The 24,944-nt window shown below is 38.8% G+C and overlaps 1 protein-coding gene across 3 annotated transcripts in view; it reads right to left on the bottom strand.

The window, feature by feature from the left end:
• The window catches only part of disp1 (dispatched homolog 1 (Drosophila)), a 39,773-nt gene that overhangs the window by 4,938 nt on the left and 9,891 nt on the right, over nt 1–24,944 (bottom strand). The window contains exons 1-4 of one of the 3 annotated variants that reach the window (XM_057352040.1): nt 12,823–13,219; nt 10,140–10,668; nt 352–381; nt 49–172 (exon numbers count right to left, since the gene is read on the bottom strand). In XM_057352040.1, coding sequence (XP_057208023.1) covers nt 49–172; nt 352–381; nt 10,140–10,621 — 636 coding nt within the window. In that variant the 5' untranslated portion in view covers nt 10,622–10,668; nt 12,823–13,219. Of the gene's footprint in view, nt 1–48; nt 173–351; nt 382–10,139; nt 10,669–12,822; nt 13,220–24,944 lie in introns of those variants that run through there. The other 2 variants (XM_057352042.1, XM_057352041.1) reach the window with 2 other exon arrangements.

Here is a 24,944-nt window from a genome sequence, read left to right as displayed (position 1 = left end):
TTGCATCGCTTCTACGATAGGGTTGTTATTTGGACAATGTGCCTTTACCTGCAAAGGATTGGAGAAGTCAGGCAGGTCGGGTACGAGGATACCGACCAGAGCGCAAACAACGATGAGCACAGTACACACCCCCAACACCACCACCGGCCAATCAGCAATGAGCTCAGCATAACTGCAACACAAAAATGGTTCATACATCAAACCCAAATGAAACTCTGTATGCACTGGCATCATCTTATTTATTAAGAAAGATAACTTCATAGTGCCAAATTAGCTTTGGGGAACATAGCAACAGAAGCCCTCATCCTAAACAAAAGAAGAATTTAGCAGGGATAGAAATAGCGGTCTTACCTTCTGGGAAACCGAAACGGCCTTGGGGGGCTGAAACACAGAGAAATAAAACAGATCAGATTGGATTCAAGAAGCAAACAGGCGATTAAAACTACCCGTGTGGAGAGACGTGATGTTTTAAAGCAACTCTTTTGAGGAAATCACAGCTATCCGAGGTCTTTTTCAGCTGCTATTTAAACTAAAACCATCACAGATGAACTGATCAAACAGAGCAGCTCAGAATCAGACAAATCTACATTTACACACATTATATACAGATACATTAATCACTTGCACTGATTGCATCATTTATTTAATCACAAAAGATATTGTTATTGTGAATTCTTCCGGTCACAATAATTATGTAAAAAGTTTAACTGCCATTAACTGAACTGGATATGCAATTTTACACCAAAAATGAAAATTCTATCAATTATTAACCTGTATAAATTTCTTTATTTGGTTGTACGTAAAGAAAGATATTTGAAAGAATGTTAGCAACTTAGATTTCTGGGGCACCATTGACTACCATAGTAGAACTTTTTTGTATATTTAAGGAAAACAAACAGTTCTGGGGCACTTTTACTACCACTTCTTGACTAACCCAGAAATCTCAGTTGCCAACATTCTTCTAAATATCTTTTTGTGTACAACAGAACAAAGACATTTGTACAGGTTTGGAACTACTTGAGGTTGAGAATTTTCATTTTTGGGTGGACTTTCCCTTTAATAAACTTGGACAGACAGTATACAGGGCTTCGACTTAATACGTTTATAATATCAATTTGCAGATGAGTCAATTGCTTTAATGATAATTCATACAAACCTATACCAAGTGAAGTGTACATCAAGGATTTCTGCGGTAACTATGAAAAGTTGTTCAAAATTTAAGAGAAAAGAAAAGTCCACACAACAGCTATAACAATAGTATTACCAAACAGAGAAACGATTTCTTTGGGATCACGTTCAAAGCTAAAGAATCATAAAACATCGACAATAAAAATCCATTTTAATTTAAAAGGTCTCGTGAATCTTAAACGTGAAACTGCCACGCGAGCTTCAAACAAACGTAACGTTAACGTCCGTAACACAGTTATTTTTATAGTTACGGTTTACTTTGTGTAAAGTGGCCTTAAGAGTTTAACACTGAAGTGTTATAGGAGCATCAGGGTCACAGGGCCAATAGGTGGCTGCAATTTTCTTCTTCGTCTTAAAGGGGAATCCATGGAATGCTATAATTAGTGGTTGCTAAGGCACAGACGAACAAAAGCACTGGCAAGACTTTTGCACCGCGGGGCGACTTCTAGAGAGACCGTAAATCCCTTTTAAAGTTCAGCGGACACGTTAATACGACAAGCAGATGTTGTGAGGACACGGGCTTTGAAGCATCTGCATATTCTACACAAGGTGAGTCCCATTAGGCTTCAAAAAACAGAGAGATGAACATCCTTTAGTACAATCAAGAGAAAAGTACATGCAGACACACCATAATCAAATAAACCAAGCCGAAAGCAAATAACCAGGACCAGATTTCCTCCACTTCCTGTAGAAACACAGAGAAACTGAACAAAGTCTGATTTATAAAGTGTGCCATCAGAAAACATTCCATGTTTGAATCGAGAGACGTGCATGAAAGATGAGATACGTGGATTATTTCACGTGAGCACAGCCTTTCGTCAAGGCATCTCGAGAGTTTTTCACTGAATATTTATTTTATTCTGTTCAGCTCAAAAAGTGCAAACATGCCTATAAATCTATAGGATAATGTTTTAAACATAAAACAAACAGATGGCAGTGTGGTAATCTTTAAAACATGACATTATGAACTGAAATGTTTATGGATCAGGAGGTTAATTCACAAAAAAAGCATGGCCGGTGAGGTTAAACCACATCGCGGCTATATGGAGTGAACGGTTAGCTGAGCGAATGGGCAAATGTACATTTGACATTTGTACATATTCACCTTTACCAATCTTTCTGGAGAAAAACAAAAGTCCATTTTCAGTGATGTCAATCAAATCGTTTATTTTAAGACCTAGACATGTTCGAGACACATTTTGTAAGATCCGCATGCACAGATTCTCTTAAGCCTAACGCAAACGTATAATGTTTACAGAATTTATTCACTATATATGTCACTATAGATAATTGAAATGCATTAAAGGCCGACAGGCCTGTTTGAGTGATGTGCACACATGCATCTGCTCAAGTCTGAAATGGAGACGGTTCAATCCGTATGTGCTCTGAGGTCCGGCTCAACCGCTGATATCTCTGCATTCTTTGGCTTGACATACATGGATATATGGATTCCAGGCATGAAAGCTGGATTTCAACACTGTGGCCGCTCACAAGCTGTCCAAGAAATGTCTTCATTATCTAATGGCCTCCTGGTACAAGTATTCAACAGCCTAACCTTCAGACACTCACAAACTCTGGAATGTAAAAAAGACTGCATGCTCTGAAAATGATTAATCATCATAGTTACTGGGAAAACACAGAGGCCGAAGGTCTCACCCTAATCGACACTATTTTTAAGGACCATTCACACCAATAACAATAAATAAAACAATAACTGTATTTACACTACCAAAAAGATATTTACACTACCTGTCAAAAGTTTTTGGACACTTACGTGTTCATATTTTTCCCATATTTTAGAATAATAATGAACTCATCAAAATTATGAAAAAAACTAAGGGAACTATAGCCATTATGTTGTAACAAAAAAAAAACGTCGTATATTCAGTGTTGGGTGTAACTGGTTACCAAGTAATTAATTACTGTAATTGAATTACTTTCCCTTGAAAAAGTAAAGTAAGGGATTACTCTTATTTTTCTTAATTTAATTACAGTTATTTCTGATGTGATTAAACTAAACACTGTGTAATATACGTGTGTGCAATAGTGGAATTGACATCAAATTTCAAAGTCTAACTTTAAAATCCGTGCTTTAATGTATAATTCTCACATTTGTAATACTTTGGTCAGTTAATATTACTACTTAAAGGTGCAGTTCTTGAAAATCAGCGGCCACTAGCGTTGTATTATAGTTTTGCAACGAATCTCTGAGTCATTTGCCCACCCCTCCCTTTCGAATGACGACGGTGGCCGCAACAGTAAAAAAAGATGTCGTCTACTGAGACAGCGGATAGCAGTGATACAAGCAGGTAAGGCAATATATTAACATAATTAATCATTTAACATGTATTCTATTGCGAAAGTTACTGTTACAATTCTATAATTAGATATATTTCTTGCGTGCTATCTAGTACACGCTGAGAGTAGTGAAGTAACTAAAGTTAGCTAATCGTAAATAGCAACGCCGTTCAAAGCGTTTGATCTGACAGCGACATAGGCAGTTAGGTGTAAGTTAGTAGACGTTTGTCTCCCCCATTGTAAAGTCAGGAACAACCGGAGTACGTACCGCAGGGACGGAAAAACATTATTATTCGGAGGTTATATGGCCATTTGTATAAAATGCTAACGTTACCGTTTCAACAAAACAGTTGTTTGGTAAACATTGAAAAAGTGGAAACATTGAAAATGTTGAATTATCTTACCAGCCTAGCAGAAAACAGGCAACTTTGCCTTGAAAACATTTGTCTTTCAACAGTGCCTTCCATCTGGTAATAGATACACCGATGTCTATCCTGGATTTCTGCTGCCGTTTGTCTCTAATTCATCTGGCAGCATCACGTTTGCGCTTCTTTGACGACGGAGATTCACGCTCTGTCGGCTCTTGTGCACAATACGCATGGTCCTCCATTTTATCAAAACTTCTAAGACTGAACAATCAATTGCTTCAGCTAGACGATGACTACTCCTCCTCCTCTCCGTACTACGACTTACTACTTTGTGCATCTTCAACTCAGTGATGACGCAAGCTGGGTCTAAAAAAACACACGAGAAGACCAACATATACGAAACGCGCTGTGTAGAGCTGTTTGTCCGTTAGAGCTTACTGTACAAAACATGGCTGCGCAACATAACAAATTCCATGTAGATAGGCCCGCTCCCTATGTAGATACAACTGGTTTATTCTAAGGTAATAAAAACATAACTTTTCATTACGTAAGGTTTTTATACACATCTAAAGACACAGTTTTGTATGTTATATTGCATTTCTGTTAATAGATCATACAAAACATCCCGCGTTGTACCTATAATGAAGTTTTATATTATTGATTTGAATTCATTAAAAGAGCCGTTTCATGTCTATCCTTGAATCACTTAACTAATCGAGGTTGATGTAGGATATAAAAAGTAATTAGTAATAATAAGTAGGGATGCCACAATTCTCAATATAATATGGATATGTGTAAGTGAATTGCGGTTTTGCGTTTACATTATTTCCTAATTTACACTCTGAACTGGCTCTGTATCACTGTGCGCTGAGATAGATAAACCCACGAGTAATATCTAATAGAGAGTGGTGGTCGGGCGGTGAAACGAGACTGCCTGCAACAAGAGAAGCAATGTGCTGTTGAGTATAAAGCAGACGAACAGACGCGGGCTGGCTTTATTGTATGCCCGTGGTACTAAAGTGATAATGTCCCAATTTGGCACATCAATGATGTATTTTTACACTGCATACGAAAGCAGCTTGTTCGCGTTGCTCTCACCCAGCACATGCAGCAGAAATAGCGTCTACAGCACCATGCAAAGTCCGTTTAATGAAAGTCGTGCCACTCGGCGGCCTTTCAGACAGCTATTTACATCATAGCAAGAGTGCCTCAGGACAGCTATTTAGCTTTGCATTTCTTCCAATTTATTGCAATGGCAGTGGCGTACCTTGTTTATATATTATCTTTGGCCTTTCCCATTGAACGCTAGTGTCATTTTTTACTGTTCCTGCCACATAAGCATAGAATGTGCCAAGCCATCAGAACCGAATCGAAAACCGTGGGTGAAAAACTGAGGTTCGTATTGAACCGTGGGTGAGCTGTATTGCTGCATCCCTAATAATAAGTAATTGTATACTTATTGTAGTGAGTAATTTGTACAGTAATCTAATTACACTATTGAATATGTAATTAGTAACTAGTAATTAATTACTTTTTCAGAGTAACTTGCCCAACACTGGCTATATTTGATCATCTTTAGTGTTGTCACCTTTTGACTAGAATTTGCAGAAATGTTTTCTTGTCATTTTACAAAGCAGTTTCTTGATTTTGATTGGCTGTCACTTTTTGTCGATCCTTTATCAGCTAGAACGAAAAACTCTCTAGGTGATGCCTACAGTATTGTTTTTTTGTCTCTTTATTGTTATAGTTGAAAATTAGTTGAAAATTAAAATACAAAATGTATATAAATGAATGTAATATAAAAGTATAAAATTAATTTACATTTAGAAATTATTTTAAATCTTTAGAGGTATCATTTTCATCCTTGGTGCAACTTTTAGCATTTATACCTAACGATAAACTTGCAAATTACACAATTTATGGTTTTCCAAAAGTGATCTAGACAGGTTAATTCAACAACAACAACAACAACAACAACTATGTATATTAAATATATTTATTTATAATATTTTGCACAGTGTTAAACACTAATGTAGCGCTTCAGTAGCAATACATTCGAGAGCTTGTGTTAAAACCACAACGGATTCGCCAGCGTCAACTGTAAAGGCAAGTTTACAAGGGTACTCTGAAAACGGTCCAGTTTATCAACACTTGAATTAAATAACGCTAACACATGGAACTTAAAGATTGCGTATCACAGACAGTTTCTGCCAATCTCATATTAATATTGAGCGCCTATACAGTAGTATTGCATACGTCGTATCTTCGAAGAGTACTTAGTTTGATCAAATTTACAAAAGAGAGCTACAGCTTTACGATTATTTCCGGAAGAACACGAGCAGCTTTAGTTGGGACTAGTGAGGAGAGTGGGATGGAACTACAGCACGAGCACACAACACATCATCACATTAATCCCTTCCTGTTTTCTACATTATGCACGTACACGCCGATTGACAACAAAACACAGACGTATGACTTAGTTTGACTTACTGTGTGCAGTTCATGTCCGGCATCTTTTAGCACTTGGACCGCATCTTTCAGTTTCAAACCATCTCCAAATCCAGCGATATATCCACCGTTTATATAACATACATCACTGAAACAAACAGACACACCTAAACTTCACTATCGCAACAGTAACAGTAACGAGCTGCAGCGCAGCCCATCTTGACGCAGCGCAGACAATCATGAAGGTAAGCGATGGTTTGCTGTAATTTTCCGGGAGAATGGCCAATAAAAGTAATATTTCAGAAAGTTTTTTTTAATAATAAATTTAGAATTATAAAAAACTTTCCGAAACAAGTGAGTGCTGGTGGAGTGTATCAAGCACAGAAACACTATGTCATACGTCCAACTCGTTTTTTAACAAGTTGACCATGTTAAGCATGAGAAGCCAGCGCGTTTAACAGTGTAAAGAAGTCAGAATGCATGACACAGCATGTTACCTGATCCTTAAGAAATTACCAGTGAAATTACTGGCACACTGCCACAGGTCTTGAGAGCGATTTCAACTCTTGAAGTGTGTGTGAACAGCAAGCGTGACTGCTCTTTGAAATCAAGCATGTCTAGACATGGGCCAAACTCATTTAGAACGCAGCACACCCCGGGCAGCGCACCGCTCGGTTTGTGTCCCACATCCACATGTAGCTTCAGCAAACACTACTTCACATCAGACATGATCTATACGTCTTTGCAATTCTGTGACAAAGTGATTCATGATGATCTCTTAAACACATCTTCTGTTTTAAAGATACAGAATCAAAATATGACCCCATCAAAGTTTGACCCCACAAATACAGACGCATGAATCTCAACATGAATCGCTGGGAAACGAAACTTTACAAGCTGAAACTTCAGGTACAACCAAATTCACTGAGAATATACGAGACATGAATAGACAATGAGAAAGAGAGGAAATTAAAGGAGAAGGCAGGAAATTTGCAGACAGGTGAGAGAGAGAGAGAGAGAGAGAGATTTACTTGTAATAATAAAACTAACAGTGAAAAAATAAATCAAGAAATTTCAACTTTTTAAAGACAAAATTGCTTAAGAGATGTGGATTTTTGTGGACCAGCCATTTCAAATGAACTCGTGCTGGGTTTAAACCGATGGTTCTGGGTTCATTTAAACCATCAGTTTGGTTTGTCCATATTTCACCCAACCAGGTCTCAAATTAACCCAACATTTTTTAAAAAGCAGGATAATAATAAGTGCACCTGTGTCTTCAGCAAACACAAAGACATCAGATGGATTCGATCAATTCCAGCTGTGGCCTCACCCGCCCGGAGTCTTCAGTCTGTTTAGTAAACGCAAGTAAGAAAGCTAGACACCGGTCTAATTTGGGGTTATGACTGGGTCCTGCTTAGTTGAGTCTTTGATGGTGGTTTATGGGATCGGTTGGGCTTTGATCTTCACTGGGCATCTTTACTGGCTCTACGGGTTCCTTGCGCTCCCTGGTCTGAGCAATACGTGAAGATTCGTCTTAAACCTCTTATTCATGCCCGCATGTCGGAACGCAGCTCAGACACATCAATCTCTAGCCTCACATTACACACAAAACCCATTCATCACAGCAGGGCCGAGCTCTCTTAGTCCTCCTTCAAACATACTCATTATACCACGACTTCGGCTTGAACGGGAGACGGGAATTATGGGATTGACAACAGAAAACAGTCATCAATCGACTCGTATACGTGGATTACTTTGGGGGTAAAAAAGATAGTTCTATCATCATTTATTCATCCTTCCTTATGTCATTCCAAACCTGTATAGATGACAGAAATGTTAAGTGTTCTTCAAAAGTAGTCAAAATACGACTAGAATAAAATAAGAGATAAACTCAGAATGCTGCGAGACGTCAGCTAAACAGTTGTTGTTCCAGATAACACATAAACCTTCTCAACTGACAGCCTGAAATCAGGAAGACAAAGATCATGTTCAGGCTACTTGGCCGGGCCGGGTCTGCAGCTGTCATACACACGCGGCTATGGACTTATAATAAAACCGTAGCAGCTTATAGAGTATACAGTCTGTGTGCATTCTGTACGTTAGGCCCCTGGAAGCTTCACATGATTCTTTACACTTCCATCACAGCTATATCAAAATAGATAAAATTTCCCTTCATACATTCCAATGTTGTGAAAATGGCTGGTTGGGACAAAAACTAAGATTAACTTGAGCTACTTGGCACCTGGCTAGGGAGCAAATGAAGAATTTAAGAAGGAGGGGGGAATGCACAGGTGAATGGAGCATGACTGAACGGGTTAAAGATCACATGACCCCAGACAACAACAAGTCATCCATCATTCCTCGGAGAGAGAGCAACAGACATCAGTCTGTGTGTCACTACACAAAAAATATCTGCAAATATCATCACATCAAAAGATGCTAATATATCACTGACAACATCAATAACAGCGTCTACTGATATCAGACCAGACAATTCTCTCTTTCTCATGACATCACTGATCTGTTCCTCACACCACCATCACAGCGATTTTGTGGCTTTTGGAAGAGATTTTGGAAGTACGACCACTTATGTTCATCAGACACAACACCAAAAATCTTAAAATAAGATCGCGAAGAAATCTCAGATATATATATATTGATCTACTACAATACTGTCCAATATACACTACCGTTTAAAGGATAAGGGTCACAACCTTGTTCTTTGTATTTTTTCCCTGCATTTTAGAACAACAGTAACTCATACAAACTATTAGGGATGTAACGACTCACAGTGAGCCGGTTGAAAATCGATTATAATATGTGACGATTCAAGCCGGTGGAGATGTTATTTGAATCGCGATTCGTGAAACATGTTTTGAACAGCAGGGGCCGCTGTGTTTACCGCAAACTTGGAAAACGTGGATATACTGGTATTTCTGAAATGTAAAAAAAATTAGTTTCGTAATTTGTTAAGAGACTTTTTATTATTCATTTTTTATTTGATTAATTGCAGTTTAGTTTTGTTATTTGACATAAAATATATTTTCATTTTACAAAGAAATGTGCAGCGTTTGAGAAATCATAAAAGATAATTTCGTTCATTTCTAATTTGTCTCATTTTGTAAAAATGAACCGTGAATGAATCGTATCGTGAGATCTGTATCACGTGAATCGTTACATTCGTACAAACTATGGAATAACGCAAATATAACTTTGTGAATTATGTTGAGACAACAAAATTAATCAAAGCAATGTTTTAACATTTTCAGTGTAGTCATTTTATCAAGCAGCTTCTTGAGGTCGCACCCTGAAATGCTTTTTTAAAACCGTTTTGAAGGAGTTCCCATCTAATCTGACCTCTTACAGAGTTTTTTGTCTGCAATTCTAATTTCAGATATTTAAGCATATGCCTTCAGTTCAAAAAGATCATGAAAAACATTTTGGTGAAGTGACCCTAAACATTTGATCTTCAGACCATATGTAGTTTCTGACGGATGAACATCTTTTAGTTCAAAGGCTGATCAAAACCTTGCAGGAGGTGAGTGGCCACGTCTTTGTACATTATTGTCAACTTAATCCAGTAGAATCCAAGATCTACACATCAAACAGATATTTGACATAGTTCTGTCTGCATGAAAAACATCAATGCATAGTTCCAAAAACTCCATAAGGTTTCATTTGATCTCTGGCTTTAGATAAAGTAACAGTTATACTTCTGAAGAAAAGTCTAATAAGATCATCACTTTGTATCCGTCCATTCTGTACTCCGTTTTACGCCGCGTCCAACCTACAATGTACATAAAAATAATTTCAAGGAAGTTAACGATCGTCGCTTACCTCAGTGTGGCCATGTTGGGTTGATTCTGAAGATGTTCCTGCCAATGATGCTGCATGCAGAAACACGGGATGCCCGAGCCCACGTGAACCGCCGCAGAGGACACGGCGTTCGGGTAGAGGGCACAAGCTCGCTGGTTCCCGCTGCAACAGACGGGCTGACGTAACGAACAGCAGACGCAGCAGGGGGGCGACAGGGCATTGGGCAGGAGCATAGCCAACCTTTGTGAATCCGTCCCATGTGATGAGGATGAGGAACCAGACGAAGACAAACGTACGGTGCCGTTCGTTCTGAGCACACCGTTCCGCCTGCACTGCGCCTGCTCCGTTTGCTCAGCGGGCTGTTCGGGTTCTATTTTGGACGGCATGACTTCCTGGTCCTGATGCGAGTCTGCGCTCGTGTTTGTGGCAGGGTGGCTGGCAACCGTAGAGGATCCACCGTTGCTGAGGGGGCCGAGGTCAGCAAAGCCCTCACTGAGGGCCATGGTCCTTCCTGCCCACGGACCGACCGCACGCTGAGCTGGGTTTTACTCTGCAAACACACAAAATCAAATCAATTTTAAACTCCTCCTCCCATGATGCATCATTAATGGCGTCATATACAATATAACGGCGGCCGGCCATTGATTACTTAACTATATGAAGTACAAATATGCGTTTTGAGAGTGTAGACTAATTCGATGACATCATTCACACAAAGGCACAAAGCAGATTTCAAAGGATTTGTTTGATTGAGAGGAACAGGTTGAAACACATTACAGACAGCAGAGGAGTCTGTGTTTCACGGTGCCCTTGAATTTCAGCCCTCATGGCCAGGAAACGAGCGCAGTGCCTGCGCAATATTCAATGTTTCATTGCATATTTTACCACGACACGCATGCCACTTTGAAAACATTCAAGCGTATTACCCAGGTAAACGCAAGGTTGTGATACTGGAAGTTTGCCCAGACGTACAGAGCGGCCGCTCCTCAAAACCTTTGTGCGGAGTACATCACAAATCTTCCTTTATAAAACCAAAACCAACGCTACGGGCTACGAGCATCGCAAATAAAGATATCAAGATCATGAAAGATCTCCTTTCGTATAGAGACGATCAAGCCGTTTCTGTTTGTCTGGTGTGTGCTATAAATACGGCCTCTGAAATACCTGCTTGAACTAACAAATCTGGTTGTGTTTGCAGATCAGCCGCATTCAGTAAACAGCAGCCGGACGGAAAGAAAGAGCTTCTGAAAAGGGAACCCCGAGGAAAGGGAAACACACGCACCGTGCTATGAATGACCGGATACCTCGTGCATTCTGGAAAGGCCAAAAAGATGACAGTCTAACAGTTGAACATTTCTATCAGTGTAGGGTCAATTTAAGGGAATGGAGTAGGGGTCAGTATCGGCCGATAAATGGTCATTTTGTATGATATCGGTGTCGGCCGATAAATGGTCATTTTTTATGTTATCAGTATCGGCCGATAATAAAATTTAGGCCGATATATTATAGCCGATAAATCTTCAACCGCACGCTGCTCACAGTTCAAATACAGTACAGTACTGTCTTTCTGTCGTGATCATTCACTTACTGCTATTAGCAAAACATTGTTGATGTAGGTACAGTATGTAGATACAGTATTTATGAATGTGTAAATTATAGGAACAAAAGCATATTGTTTGAATCAGACCTGTTAGACATGTGGCCATTGAGAACATTTCTCTGGGTTGCTCTGGAAGAACATCTATAATTAGTTTATTAGATAAAAAATACACCATAAAAGTTTGAAGGTTAAAGGATCGTTAACTACAAGTGTAAAGTAGGCGTGATACATGATCCTCATGGGTAAAAAAAAGAACTTTACCTTGTTTTTTGCAGTGAATGTTTTCAAATAAAAGCAGTTTTTGCCTTTTGTTTCAGTCTTAGGGAGATTTAGATACTGTACGTCGGCCAATATATCAGTTATCGGCTTCCAATGTTAAAGCATTATCGGTTATTATCGGCCAAAATTTACATATCGGTGCATCCTTAGAATAGAGGGTTCATTTTAAGTCTTTGTAAAGCAAGTATGTGAAGTGTGAAGACAAATGTGAACATTTCTAAAACGTTTTGCATACACTAAAGTCACACAAATGTTTGTAATACATCACAAATACACATCACACAGGTGTACACTGTACAGTAACCACAGGTGTTGTTCATCACATTGAAGACCACGTCATACTCACGCCATTGGTTAAACCATTGATGCTATGTGAGGATGCTCAAATAAACGCCCCACAGAGAAACAGTGTTTACCATTCTCAGGGAAATGAACATGAATGGTTGACTTGTATCTGCCTATCCATATTACCCACGGAGAAGATATTACCATATATACCAATATATATTACCATAAAATCCCTTACAGTTTTCATCTGGGTTGACAATCACAGTGTGTCTTGACACGGTGGGTCTATAGAATTTACAAACCAAATCAAATAAACAAGCAGAATTGGTTATAAGCACATGTTCATGAATTCAGGAGCGATTGAGACCAGATACATAAAGCAAAACTCTCACATGTGTTCTTTTAAACATGCCAAACAGCAGCATGTAAAAACACATTCTTTCCTATAATCAAAACAAATGCGGCGATTAATGGAAGCTGAATAACTGCACAAGGACAACTAAAGGAAAACGTTATCAAATCTACGAGAACACTTACACCGTTAACGTTACACCAGAGTCCAGATTTCCATTCCTCGTGAACTCCTGTCAACAATCCACGGGTCTCTTGATAAAAATAAGGTGTGTTAAGATGTAAATTGGTCTTTTTTTAAGATAAGCCTTGAACGCCAGCGTCTCCGAACCGCGTTATTTACTTTTCCTCAACTCGACAATCTTCGCCTCAGCCGTCCAAACATGCGCGTGCAAAACTCACCAAACGGACACAAACTCTGCAGTAACAAGATCGGCTCCACGGCAGCCCATAATCACAGAGAAATACTATAATCCTTTTGAAAACAGCGAGCTATTTCACGCGTTTCGCTAGAACAACGGAACACATTCAATCCTCGTTCAGTCGACGCGACAAACGCGCTTCCATCAGCCGCGCGCACCGCCTACACAGCACGCGTCGAGATCGGTGACGTCAGCCCGCGTCTGACCAATCACAGCGGTTACATTATAAACAGCGGTGGTGTAGACAACTTTGATTTATTTTCTTTTTTGAGAGAGAGAACTGAGAGAGTTTTAGTTTTGTTGCGTCAAAAGTCGATATATTGACATATATATATTTGAAGAGTTTGGTTCCAAAATGATATAACCTAAATCATGTTTTTTATTATGTTATCATGTGCTTATTTTGTTAGTTAGCCGTATTTTTTGTTATTATGGCTGAAATAAAAACAAACCAACTGCAGTTTGATTGATATTAATTGGAATGCACAATAAAAAACATGATTTAAAAAAAATTATCTCATTTTGGAACCAAACTCTTCATATATTTCCATTCAATGCCCTTTCCTTTTATGTAGTGTTTTGTGCGTAGTATTCCTGTACATTTTTGTGGTGTTCTAATGGTAGCGTTCCACCAATAGTACCCAACATGTTACCCACAGACACCTTTATACTATAGTTTCCATTAAAACCGATACAATTCCCATTATAACCATTAAACCCATTAAAATGTCTCTGACGGTTTCTCTTTTTGTCAAAGACAGGCTATTTCATGTAAAAGTCTAGCTTACTAACTATCGTAAGAAAATCTTTATACAACATAGATATTTGGTACACTATGGTCTCACTAGCATTACCACAACAACATGCAAATGGTCATCCAAATAGACAACCCCACCCAAAATATTTAAATTTTAAAATAATTGTTGTTTAAAAATATGCTTCTAGGAACGGATAAGAATGTGCTTGCACCATATGCCAGAACCACATGGCCGCGCATCTCAGGGTGGGTCAGAGCAAAGATCTCTGAAACATCAACAGGCAGCGAAACTCCAAGACTGAACTTCAAAGAAAAGAAACGTTCAAAGAGAGAGCAACGTTGCTGCGTGAAGCCATAATCAAAGCACTGCAGTTAACTGTAGCCATCGCCAACAGTTCATCAAAACCCACAAGGTCAGCCAACATCACGGCACGACAAGAAGAAAATAATCACAGATGGATGAGGGTCATACATGACGGCCAGGATGGAGACTGATGGTGGAGGTGTTTAAAGATGAGATGAAGCACCACATGATCTGACCTTTCCAGTTTTTAAACTTCATCGTGTGGGAAATATTATTCAGAATATGAGTATGAAGTATTTACTATATAATCAATAAGTGAATTTCATTAATAATCATTGCATTGTGTTTGTGTAAATGTGTTTGCTGTGTTGAGCAGTGGAAATTTCTGGTTAAAATTATACTGCTTGCAACAGAAAAACAGGAAGCTAGCTTAACCACAATGAGGAACAAACTCTATGCGTACGTGCAAGACAGCACACACACACACACACACACCCAAAAGGTCAAACAGAGGGGAATGTTATGAATTAATCCAATGCATATGTTTTAAGTATAATCATGAGTTTTGATGTGTTTTATTGAACCATAGGATTAAGAAACAATGCTGCATAATCAAAGTATTAGATGATTGAGTGTTTTTTACTGAAAGTATTTTTACATGTTGTTTTGCGATATGAAACTGTCTCTAGACGATACTTCCTCTTTATTAGCAGCAGACCACAGGTTGCAGACATGTTGCATAGATGATGTTTTGCAGGAACTAACAAGGAGGAATGGAGTCAGATACACGTGGTACAAGGTGATCGGTGGAGGGAGAGAGAGCAGCACTCCTTACAAGGAAGGGGAGGAGTCAGAAGATAGACCGACGTCACATACAGTATAAATTTGCATGTCAGGAAATGATCTGGGTTGCTGGTTTTTTGTGGCGGAGTGAGGAGATTGTCTGGCAACCCAAAGCTTTGTTACATACTTTTTACATCTGATAAATAAAACCTTATATTACTTTTGAGCAAATTGTCTCTTCAAATTTCTGAACATGCAGGACTGCCTTAAAAGTCCAACAATCGGGTAACCGTTTGTTTTCCACACGAACGGATAAAATAAAACAAAATCTTTCAACAAAACTCCTGTATTTTGAACCTCTAGGGGACCCGATCTCTCTCAAATGGGATGGACGACTCCTCCCACATGTGTTTTACTGCACCAAGATCAATACACACTAAGCAAATTACGAAGCAAATCAAAGTGAAACTATTTTAAGAAACGTTAAGTCATATCATAAGGACATTGACGCAGTTTTTCTTGTTTACCAAGAAATAAATGCAGGTGCAAGCCATGCGGCAGGCGCAAGCACATTCATATGCTTTCATTCTGTGATCCAACAATGTTAATCCATAAAAGTAGGGAGGGATGGGATTTTTGGCTGGAAATGAAATCTGGGAACGTGTCCAGGACCATGTTCTTGATTTACATTCCTCATATGAGTGTTGCCTAACGGCTCTCAGGTGCGAGAGAGAAAGTGTGCTGTCCCGGCTCTCTATGATAGCCAATGATAATGATGTCTAGATCGAAGTCTTGTGCCGGCGTATCTCATGTGTTATATTTGATTGACGTGTTGTTTGGTGTAAGTCACGCAAACTAATGAACAGACAAATATTTAGCAAATTAAAAAAAACTCTCCATTCTTGAGTATCATTTAACTTAACCTTATATAAAACGGTCTGGTTGTATGACCATCCTTGCAGCGGATGGGTTAAAAGCAAAGAGCGGTTTGATCTTAAATAGTTGATTCCTCATCCAGAGTGTGAATCGCTGTATATTTCACCCCGTTTGTTCGCCTTTGAGGGACGTCATCCAAAATTAATCTGAGATCATCTGGTTGACGCTCAGCAAACAGCATGCGACTCTGGAATTCCACCTTCATTCCCTCTGTTGGCGTTTAGAGCGACACAACAGGACTTCAGAAGGAAGCACGTCCGTCAGACAGTCCTCTTCCAGACACTTTTTGGAGCGGGGATGTCAAGTTTCTCTAGGGGCGTCAGATTCCAACAGAGGGAGGTTCAGGGACTAGAGGAATTCTGACATGATGTCTCAAGGCCAAACTGAAGAGAAACAGACGCCTTACTGTACTAGAACACTTTGATGCAAAACATATTTAAACAGACTAACAATTAATTTCCTAAGAGCTGTAACACTTCTCATCGACTCATTCAACGCAGACAACGGCAGACATTAGGAATGTTACCGGTTCAATACAAGTTCAATTGTATCAACAGCATTTGATAATGAACATTACCACAATGAATTGTATTATCTCATCCTCGATTCTAAAAAGGATGAGTAAAGCACCTACAATGGAAGTGCATAAGGCAACACAAGGAATATTATAATACGTATATAATAATAATAATAAAAGCGTTTTTTAAAGTATAGCTGAGCTTTTCTCTCAAAGCTATATTCAGTGTTTTATCAGTCAAGCTTTCACCCTTTAATATAAATGAAGAGTTTGTTTCCAAAATGAGATAACTCTGTTTTTATTGTTTTTATTATGTCTTAAATCAAAACAAACCAACTGCTGATTGATTGATATTAATTGGAGTTCATATCTAGTCATAGTATATCTCATTTTGGAAATAAACTCTTCAAATAATGTTATAAATGCTTTAACAGAAAAGCAAGCTTCACATGTCTGCTTTTAAACACTTGGCCTGTTTCTCCTGTAGATTCATTATAATAACCGTGCTTTTTGCTTTAAAAGAAAAGTAAAAAGTAGAAATGAACAGAAAATGATGTTGTGTGGCAAATGGCATGAACACACTACTGCTGTTGAATATCCTGCAACATTCTTTCAATAATCCCTTTTTTAATTCTTTAAAAAGTCAGACGGACTAAAAATGATGATCCATTAGTCATAATCTGACATCAACAACAGCAATAACCACAACAACATTACACTGTTGGATTAAAGTGGATTCCACACACAAGAGCCGTTAAATCTTTAACTCATTAAAATCTTCAAACATAAACATGTGTAAAAGACCACCACAAAAACACAACAAAAAATTATAAGAACATTTGTGATAAATGACCACAAAACCGCACAAAAATCATAAGCTCATGATAGATTTCAGCTGTAGCCACTCGGTTACGCCCGCGACTCTACAGCCTGGTCTTCATCCCGCCGCCTTCCTGCCAACACAAACCAAATCACCTCGCCCTGCATGATTTCACTCAGCGGCCCGGTGTGTGTGTGTGTGTGTGTGTGTGTGTGTGTGTGCGTGTGTGTGTGCGCGTGTATGTTTTAATGAACAGGCTCATGCTAACAGCGCTCCGCTGGCGTCCCGCCTGTGTCATGTTCCCAATGATTGTCATGAAGCAACAGCTGCTGCCCGCATTAAAAATGTGAAAATAACACAACAACAGAAGAATCCGGTGCATATTTTATTACTTTGTGTTTGTGTGTTTTACACAAACCATCTACATTTCATACAACTTCAGGACTTCAAATGGGGACATTGAAGCTTAACATCAAGATTTGAACTTATAATATATCAGGATAACTGCTTTTTGCCTTTTTAATCACCACTTTAGGCTTTCATTTAGCTTATTTTGAATGGCTCTGCAGCGTTACAAATGTGTAAAAGTGCAAACAGACTGTCTGAAGAAAAAAACTGCATGCATTTGAAAAATAATTAAAAGACTGTTGTTCATACTAGTTTAGATAGTGTTTATTTTTTATAAAATCAATTCATGTTAACTGGCCACACTTTTTAAACATTACATTATTTAAAAAGTCTTTCATTAGCTGTAGTTATATTGAAAGTTTTATGCCATATTGTGATTTCTTTGTTGTGAGATCACCAGGTTTGTGCACACATACACACACATGCACGCACACAAACACACACGCACACAACAAACACACGTACACACACATGCGCACACAAAAAGACATTCACGCACACAAACACACACTCAAACACGCACACAAAAACACGCACACACATGATGCAAGTAGAGTTTGTAAGTGATTTTTTGGCACATTGATGTTGGATTGTTCAATATGCAGCAAAACTCCGCCCCTAAAACATCTGAACTGCTGCCCGGACCACATGTGGCCATTTTATGGCAGCGAAAGCAAATGTGCCTGTCAAACTAATAACTTTCAAAAACTATAGAGACAAACTCAATTATACTAAAACAACAGTGCATTGTGTGAAGTATTCAAGTGATCTCACATTCAGCATTCCATCTGAGGATACAAACGCAGAATAAAACTGAGCACACATTTTCAATATTGTCAAAAGAAAACCTAAATGAAACATATTGTGTTTGAATAAATCAATGCACATTATTCCAATGGACAAACACAATCAAATCAATGCAGTTATTTGCTTTGCCTCCTCGTGACATCACCAATCCCTCCCGTCACATTAAGACCTTGTTTTATCTCCCAATCAACTCAAATGATGCATCAAATAAAGTTGTACTCTGCAAACACTATTTCGAGTTGACTTGAAGTTCACCTGAGTAAAAGCATCGACAGACGTCTTGTACAAAAAATAAACCTCCTTTGTTCCTAAAACTTGTCAAAAGTCTTTGAGTTTCTCTGTCGGTCTGCAGAAAAGGTGCGAGTTTTGTCGAGGATGGCCAACAGAAACATTAGCGTGTGGGTACCAGCAGACAGACACAGTCATGATGAATGTGCTTTGACAAGTGTACACTATAAATACATACATGTGTGCGCGCTTGTCTGTCACACTAACAAATGTGTTCGTGTGTGCATGCGTGAATCCAGTATGAAGAGATTTCATGTTATTTTATGAGATGCATCCTCATACAACGCAAGCACACTAGATTTGAATACTCTTAATAACGTCAAAAGAATCACTCGCGATATATATTCTACATGAAGAGAGTTTCCTCACACTGCCTTTGAGAGTAATGACAAATCAAGCAAGAAAAGTGATACTGCGGCAGGACTGACACATCAATAGAGCTCAGACAGGAGAGATCCGGGTCTTTCTGTATGTTAAACCCTCTGCGTTTCAAAAGAAAAGATCAGGTATCAAGACATAAAAACCAGCTGCTCTCATACCTGCAACCAATACAAAACTGTGACTTACACATGAGAAGAATATCCAGAGAATATATTGAATCCATATGACTCATATAAGGGCCATCTTAAAGGGATACTTCACCCAAAAAGGAAAACTTGTCATCATTTACTCACCCTCAGGTTGTTCCAAACCTGTACGAATTGTGTTGTTCTGCTGAACACAAAGGTAGATATTTGGAAGAATGTCAGTAAGCAAACAGATCTCATCCCCCCAATGACTCCCGTAATATTTATTTTCCCTACTATGGCAGTCAATGGGCGATGAGATCTGTTTGGTTACTGACATTCTTCCAAATATCTTCCTTTGTGTTCGGCAGAACAATGACATTTATACAGGTTTGGAACAATCAGTGGGTGAGTAAATGATGACAGAATTTTCATTTTTGGGTGAACCCTGCCTTCAAAGCTCTTTCTCTTTCTTTCTACGTTTATATGAGCGCTCGAGGGTCTTTGCAAAACCAAGTTTTTTCTTTTACAATAAACGGGGCGTGTGTAGCGCTTTTGGCTAAAGTATTGATATCGCCGCGACTCTAAAACGGAGAAATGCATAAGCTCCTGCCAGATTCAGATTTATTAGATGATAATGTGTGTGTGCGCGCGATGATTTGTGAAGTAAACTGAAAGGAGACTAAAACACATTCTCCGCCCAGAAAGTTCATCCATTAAATGAGCTCAAACTATATTACCATCAGTGACATCAGGAGTCCGTCTGCCGGCGCACAGCTCACGGGACGCTACACGGACACTTTCCCAGGCGCTTTTGAAAGGTACTTTGGACGAATAAAACAAAACTAGAGGGAAGGAAAAATACAGAGCCAAAATCTCCTCCCAAACTGTGCTGTGCAAACTCAATTTCTAGAACTAGAGCTAAACATGCAAATAAATGTGAAAAACCGTTTGTCGAACGTGGTGGAAATCTGTGTGAATGGGATTTGAACTTCTGGACGGATGAAGTCTACGAAGAGTACAAACTGTGCACCTGTGAAATCTGTAAGATTTACACATTCCAGTAAATCATCCTCTTTCTGTTTGCTTATTCTAAACATTAGATCTTGACATTCACCTGATGTACTGTTGTACAGAATGAGTCATTAACGGGCAAAAGAATTGAGACGGAGAGACGTTTCAAGCATAGAAGCCATAAAAACAGCGACGGAGTGTCAGACAATCGAGTCAGTGTTACGGTGCGAGACGAGAGAAGTGAATATTTCACAGCGTAATGAGCTTTAAGTAGTTTTCCAAACAGTTTCCAAAGAGCTAATATCCGCCTCAAAGATTTATAGGAGGGACCCCGAGCACGCGTTTTCAATGATGAAAAGAAAAATCTAGCGGGCGTAATGAAGCAGACCAAAGGAAACTTCAATAATGACTCTCAGCGTGTGCTTGCGTTTCAGTTTTCCGCCCCGTTCCGGGGAGCTCAAAGGACTTCGGGAATGAAACACATTTAGTGATGGCTCATTGTTGCGGGACCCGCTAAATATTTGCTCTTCCCAGCTTCGGGTGTTAGGATGAGAAGACGTTCTTTGTCACGAAAGGTCAGAGGCCTCCGAGCTCCTTCCTGGAACCAAACCGGAGAGAAATCCACGTCTTCCATTTTGGAGAGGTATTTCATAGCAGCTTGCGCAAGCAACCCACGACACGTCACATCGATCAAACTTCAGCCAGATTCACTGGACAGACACAAGGTCTTCCGACAACCAAAAATCCCAAACGGATACGAAACTAAACACGTTTACAACGAGTTTCAAACAACCAGTTATTAATACAGCAACAGCTCCTACAAAATCAGAGCATGATGGGATATGTGAGGAAGTTCAGCCCTGTCATTAAGACAAGAATCTGGAGTTTTATCTGACGCCAGAGCGATCCTGAAGTTTAACGGCGGCAGAAGATCAAAGCCCGTCCTCGTGGAGAAACGCTGAGTTGCTGTTTGTAATCGACTCTGTGACTAGACCTTCAACACAGCTGTTTGAGCGCCTGCGGCTGAACGCTGCTGATACACGGAGACGACATCTCCAACACCACCACTCTCATCACGTGTTGTGTGCCATCAATTGAGTAAAGTTTCATTGCTTTACCTTTAATAAAACCCAGAAATACTGCTAACCAGTGTTGGGCAAGTTACTCTGAAAAAGTCATTAATTACTAGTTACTAATTACATATTCAATAGTAAAATGACTCTCTCCCAAAAGTATTTAATTACTTATTAATAATTACTTTCTATATCCTACATCAACCTTGATTAGTTAAGTGATTCAAGGATAGACATGAAACGGCTCTTAATTCATTCAAATAAATAATATTAAACTACATAAAGTTCTCTTATTAACTGACCAAAGTATTACAAATGTGAGAATTATACATTAAAGCACAGATTTTAAAGTTAGACTTTGAATTTTGATGTCAATTCCACTACTGCACACACGTATATTACAAACAGTATTTAGTTTAATCACATCAGAAGTAACCGTACTTAAATTAGGAAAAATAAGAGTAATCCCTTACTTTACTTTTCAACGGGAAAGTAATTTAATTACCGTAACTAATTACTTAGTAACTAGTTACACCAAACACTGCTGCTAACACAAACCAAACAACAACTTAAAAATACAGATCAGCCTTTACGGACACTTTAGCTAAAACTAAAGTCAGAAAAGTGTTCTTTGTAATACTATTTAATTCTAATAACATGTAAGTCACTTGGACAAACACGTCTGGTCTGGACTAGCGCAGACCTCTTGTGTGAATCATTTACATTGATGCATTTGGCAGACACTTTTATCCAAAGCGACTTACATTGCTTTATCCTATACATTTATACATAGGCAATCCCTGGGATCGAACCCACAACCTTGCGTTGTTAATGCTCTTACCACTGAGCTACAGGAAAGCTGTATCAAAAATGACTTTAATTGGAGGAAAAGGGGGGGAAAGTGTTGCGCACACCTCCCGGTGTTTTCAAACCCCACTTCAAGATTCTCACTGCACAATCGCATCTCTCGGACCACCGGCCCCCAGACAGCCAGAGGTCAGAGGTCAGCACTCCTCTGCCTACTCCTGAACTATTGACAGCCTTCAAAAGGGTCAAAGTGAAGAGTTCGGAACCGCGCCGGATGCTTTACGAGTTCCCACAAACCAACAGCCAAACACACGAACTGATGGAAAAATTCAAAACAATGCCTTTACAGTGCGATGATGACATGGTGTGATGTTCAGTTTTATCTGACTTAAAGCATTTTATCAGAAAAATAATGCGTTTCAGTGTTAAAGAGATCATCATTTACTCTCCCTCATGTTGTTTTAAACCTGTGCGAGTCTTTCTTCAGTGGAACACAAAAGAAGATATTTTGAGAAATGTCTCGGTGGTTCTGTGTTCATACAATGGAAGTCAGTGGGGTTGTTTGTTTATTAACATTCTACAAAATATCTTCTTTTGTGTTCTGAAGAAGAAAGCCGCACAGTTTTGACATGACATGAGGATTAGTAAATGATAAAAGAATTTTGCTTTTAATAAATAACACTGAAACAAACAGAAAATAAATCATTGTTTATGCCGATACCCGCTATACAAAACTAATATACGCCACATTTATACACGCATTAAAGCTGTTCCTAAGAACTACACACACAAACACACATTGCATTACAACAAATGCATCTTACTGAAAGAAACAGGTTGATGTAAACTACATGAACGCATTTTTTCCTGCATATGCACTCTTTTCCTTCAACTGCGTCCAACATGAATTTTCTAACAGAAAGCATGTGCTCTACATGAGAGAGAAGTCCCAAAGTCCCATTAACATTAGACATAGAAAATAACGACACAATAAAAATCTGACCAAACCCACACAGTTTCCACGATGGTCATATGTCCTGCAGATGACACCGGACGTATTCCTTAACAAGATTACCTTTGGAGAAACCATTTCATTTGATTCTTCTTACATTAAATAAGATTAAATAAGGATACATTCCACTAAGAAATGATTGAAACTCACATCCCTTGCGGTCACAGCGTGCCGTCGCTCAATCACAGCGATGAAGACTGACCGCATATAAAAGAAAACACCGGAGAATCCTTTTCATTATTCACTCATGAGTGATGTCGAACTACACCCGGCTGACTTTCTTTCTCACAGATTTATGGTGATCACTCTTTCTAACTGACCAGATGACACACAGCCTGTGATCAATACATGCATTTCTCTCATTCCAGAGACAGGTTCTGTTTCTTTGGATTGACAGCGACGTTTGCCTGGTAAACAGAGACGCAGTCAACACAAAGCTCTGAGAAACGTACACACACACATCTGGGCCCGTATGTATAAAACTTCTCAAAAATGCTCTTAAGAGTAGTCTTAAACTTTGACATAAGTGTCAAAAAATTCTTAGTAAGAAGTAGGACTTTATTAAGAGTAGGAGACTTTTATAAAGTTTAAGAATTCTTAAGTTCTGACTTAAAGTCCCAGTGAAATTAAAAATGACAATTCTTATTTTTTCATGAAATATTGCAGCGTTTATAGTAAATAGTTTATCAATGTGGGCCAAAATTCATGTACCCTCATAATCTTCAGTTAAAATCTGAAAATGCACTTTCGCCCTGAAATGACGATCCATCTCAAATGATGCATGTTAGACGGCTTGGGCGGAGCATCTGTTAACTTCTCCCCTTCAACTGTCAGTCTGCTGCCAGTTTCATTTCAAAATCAATGCAACAGCTGTTTTTACACATCCAATCAATTTGCAGTGAAAAACGCAAGCCACGCCCATTAATTTTATTCTTTGAAATTCCTTTTCGCACGGAAATGTGTCAGAATACGGAGGTAAAAACCATCGCAACTTCCGGTTCACAGGGATTGTAAGTGTTGTGAATTAAGGACTACAATGATTTAAACACAAAACGGCCACCCTTGACCTCTGAATCAGCCAATAGGGAGCCACCAAGGATGAAGTCATAGCTGCAATCCATAACTTATTTGGGTAAAATAAGCCAAAATTCAGTTATTGGGCAAGTACATAAAAATCAGTGTTGAAAACTGTCTGCCTACCTTCCCCTGATTTACAACGGCAAGCTCATAAGTGATTGATATATTGAGCTGTACGATTTTGTGGGACATTTACCATCGGTTGACGTCAACCCATATGAAGATAAATACATAAAGTAACCTGCGATTTCATTTTTCAAACAGAGATGGCGACAGAGATGCAACAGTTAAAAATTGCAGTTTCCAAATTTTACTTTGCACTATGCGCAAAAAATATTACAGATACAGTATGTATCCACGTTGTGGTTTCACACACTTATAATTGAGTTTTAACAGTTCATTTAAATAATTAAGCTGCTGAATCACATCCTATTACACTCACAGCTGTAGGCTATATAAAGAAAAGACCAAACCCGCAAATCCTTAAAAAAAGGATTTAACATTTTTATATTATTATATTTTTTTACCTCCCTGTCATCATATCATTCCAACATATTGTTTCTTTGGTGTAAAGTCTCTTCATTCATTTAGGAGCTGAGACTAAGTCTTAACACTTAGGAACCTTAATAAATCACTCTTATTCTTAACTGTAAGAATAAGAGTAAAATGATGTCATTCTTAGAATTTTGACACACTTGAGAGTAAAATTTTACTTTTTACATACGTCTCACATTCAAGATTATGGGATGAGGTGAAAACGGTCCATCTGTCCTTAAT

Source organism: Triplophysa rosa, linkage group LG15, assembly GCF_024868665.1.
Source record: "Triplophysa rosa linkage group LG15, Trosa_1v2, whole genome shotgun sequence".
NCBI lineage: Eukaryota > Metazoa > Chordata > Actinopteri > Cypriniformes > Nemacheilidae > Triplophysa > Triplophysa rosa.
The sequence above is the reverse complement of the archived record's forward strand: the minus strand, read 5'-3'. Positions and strand labels throughout refer to the sequence as shown.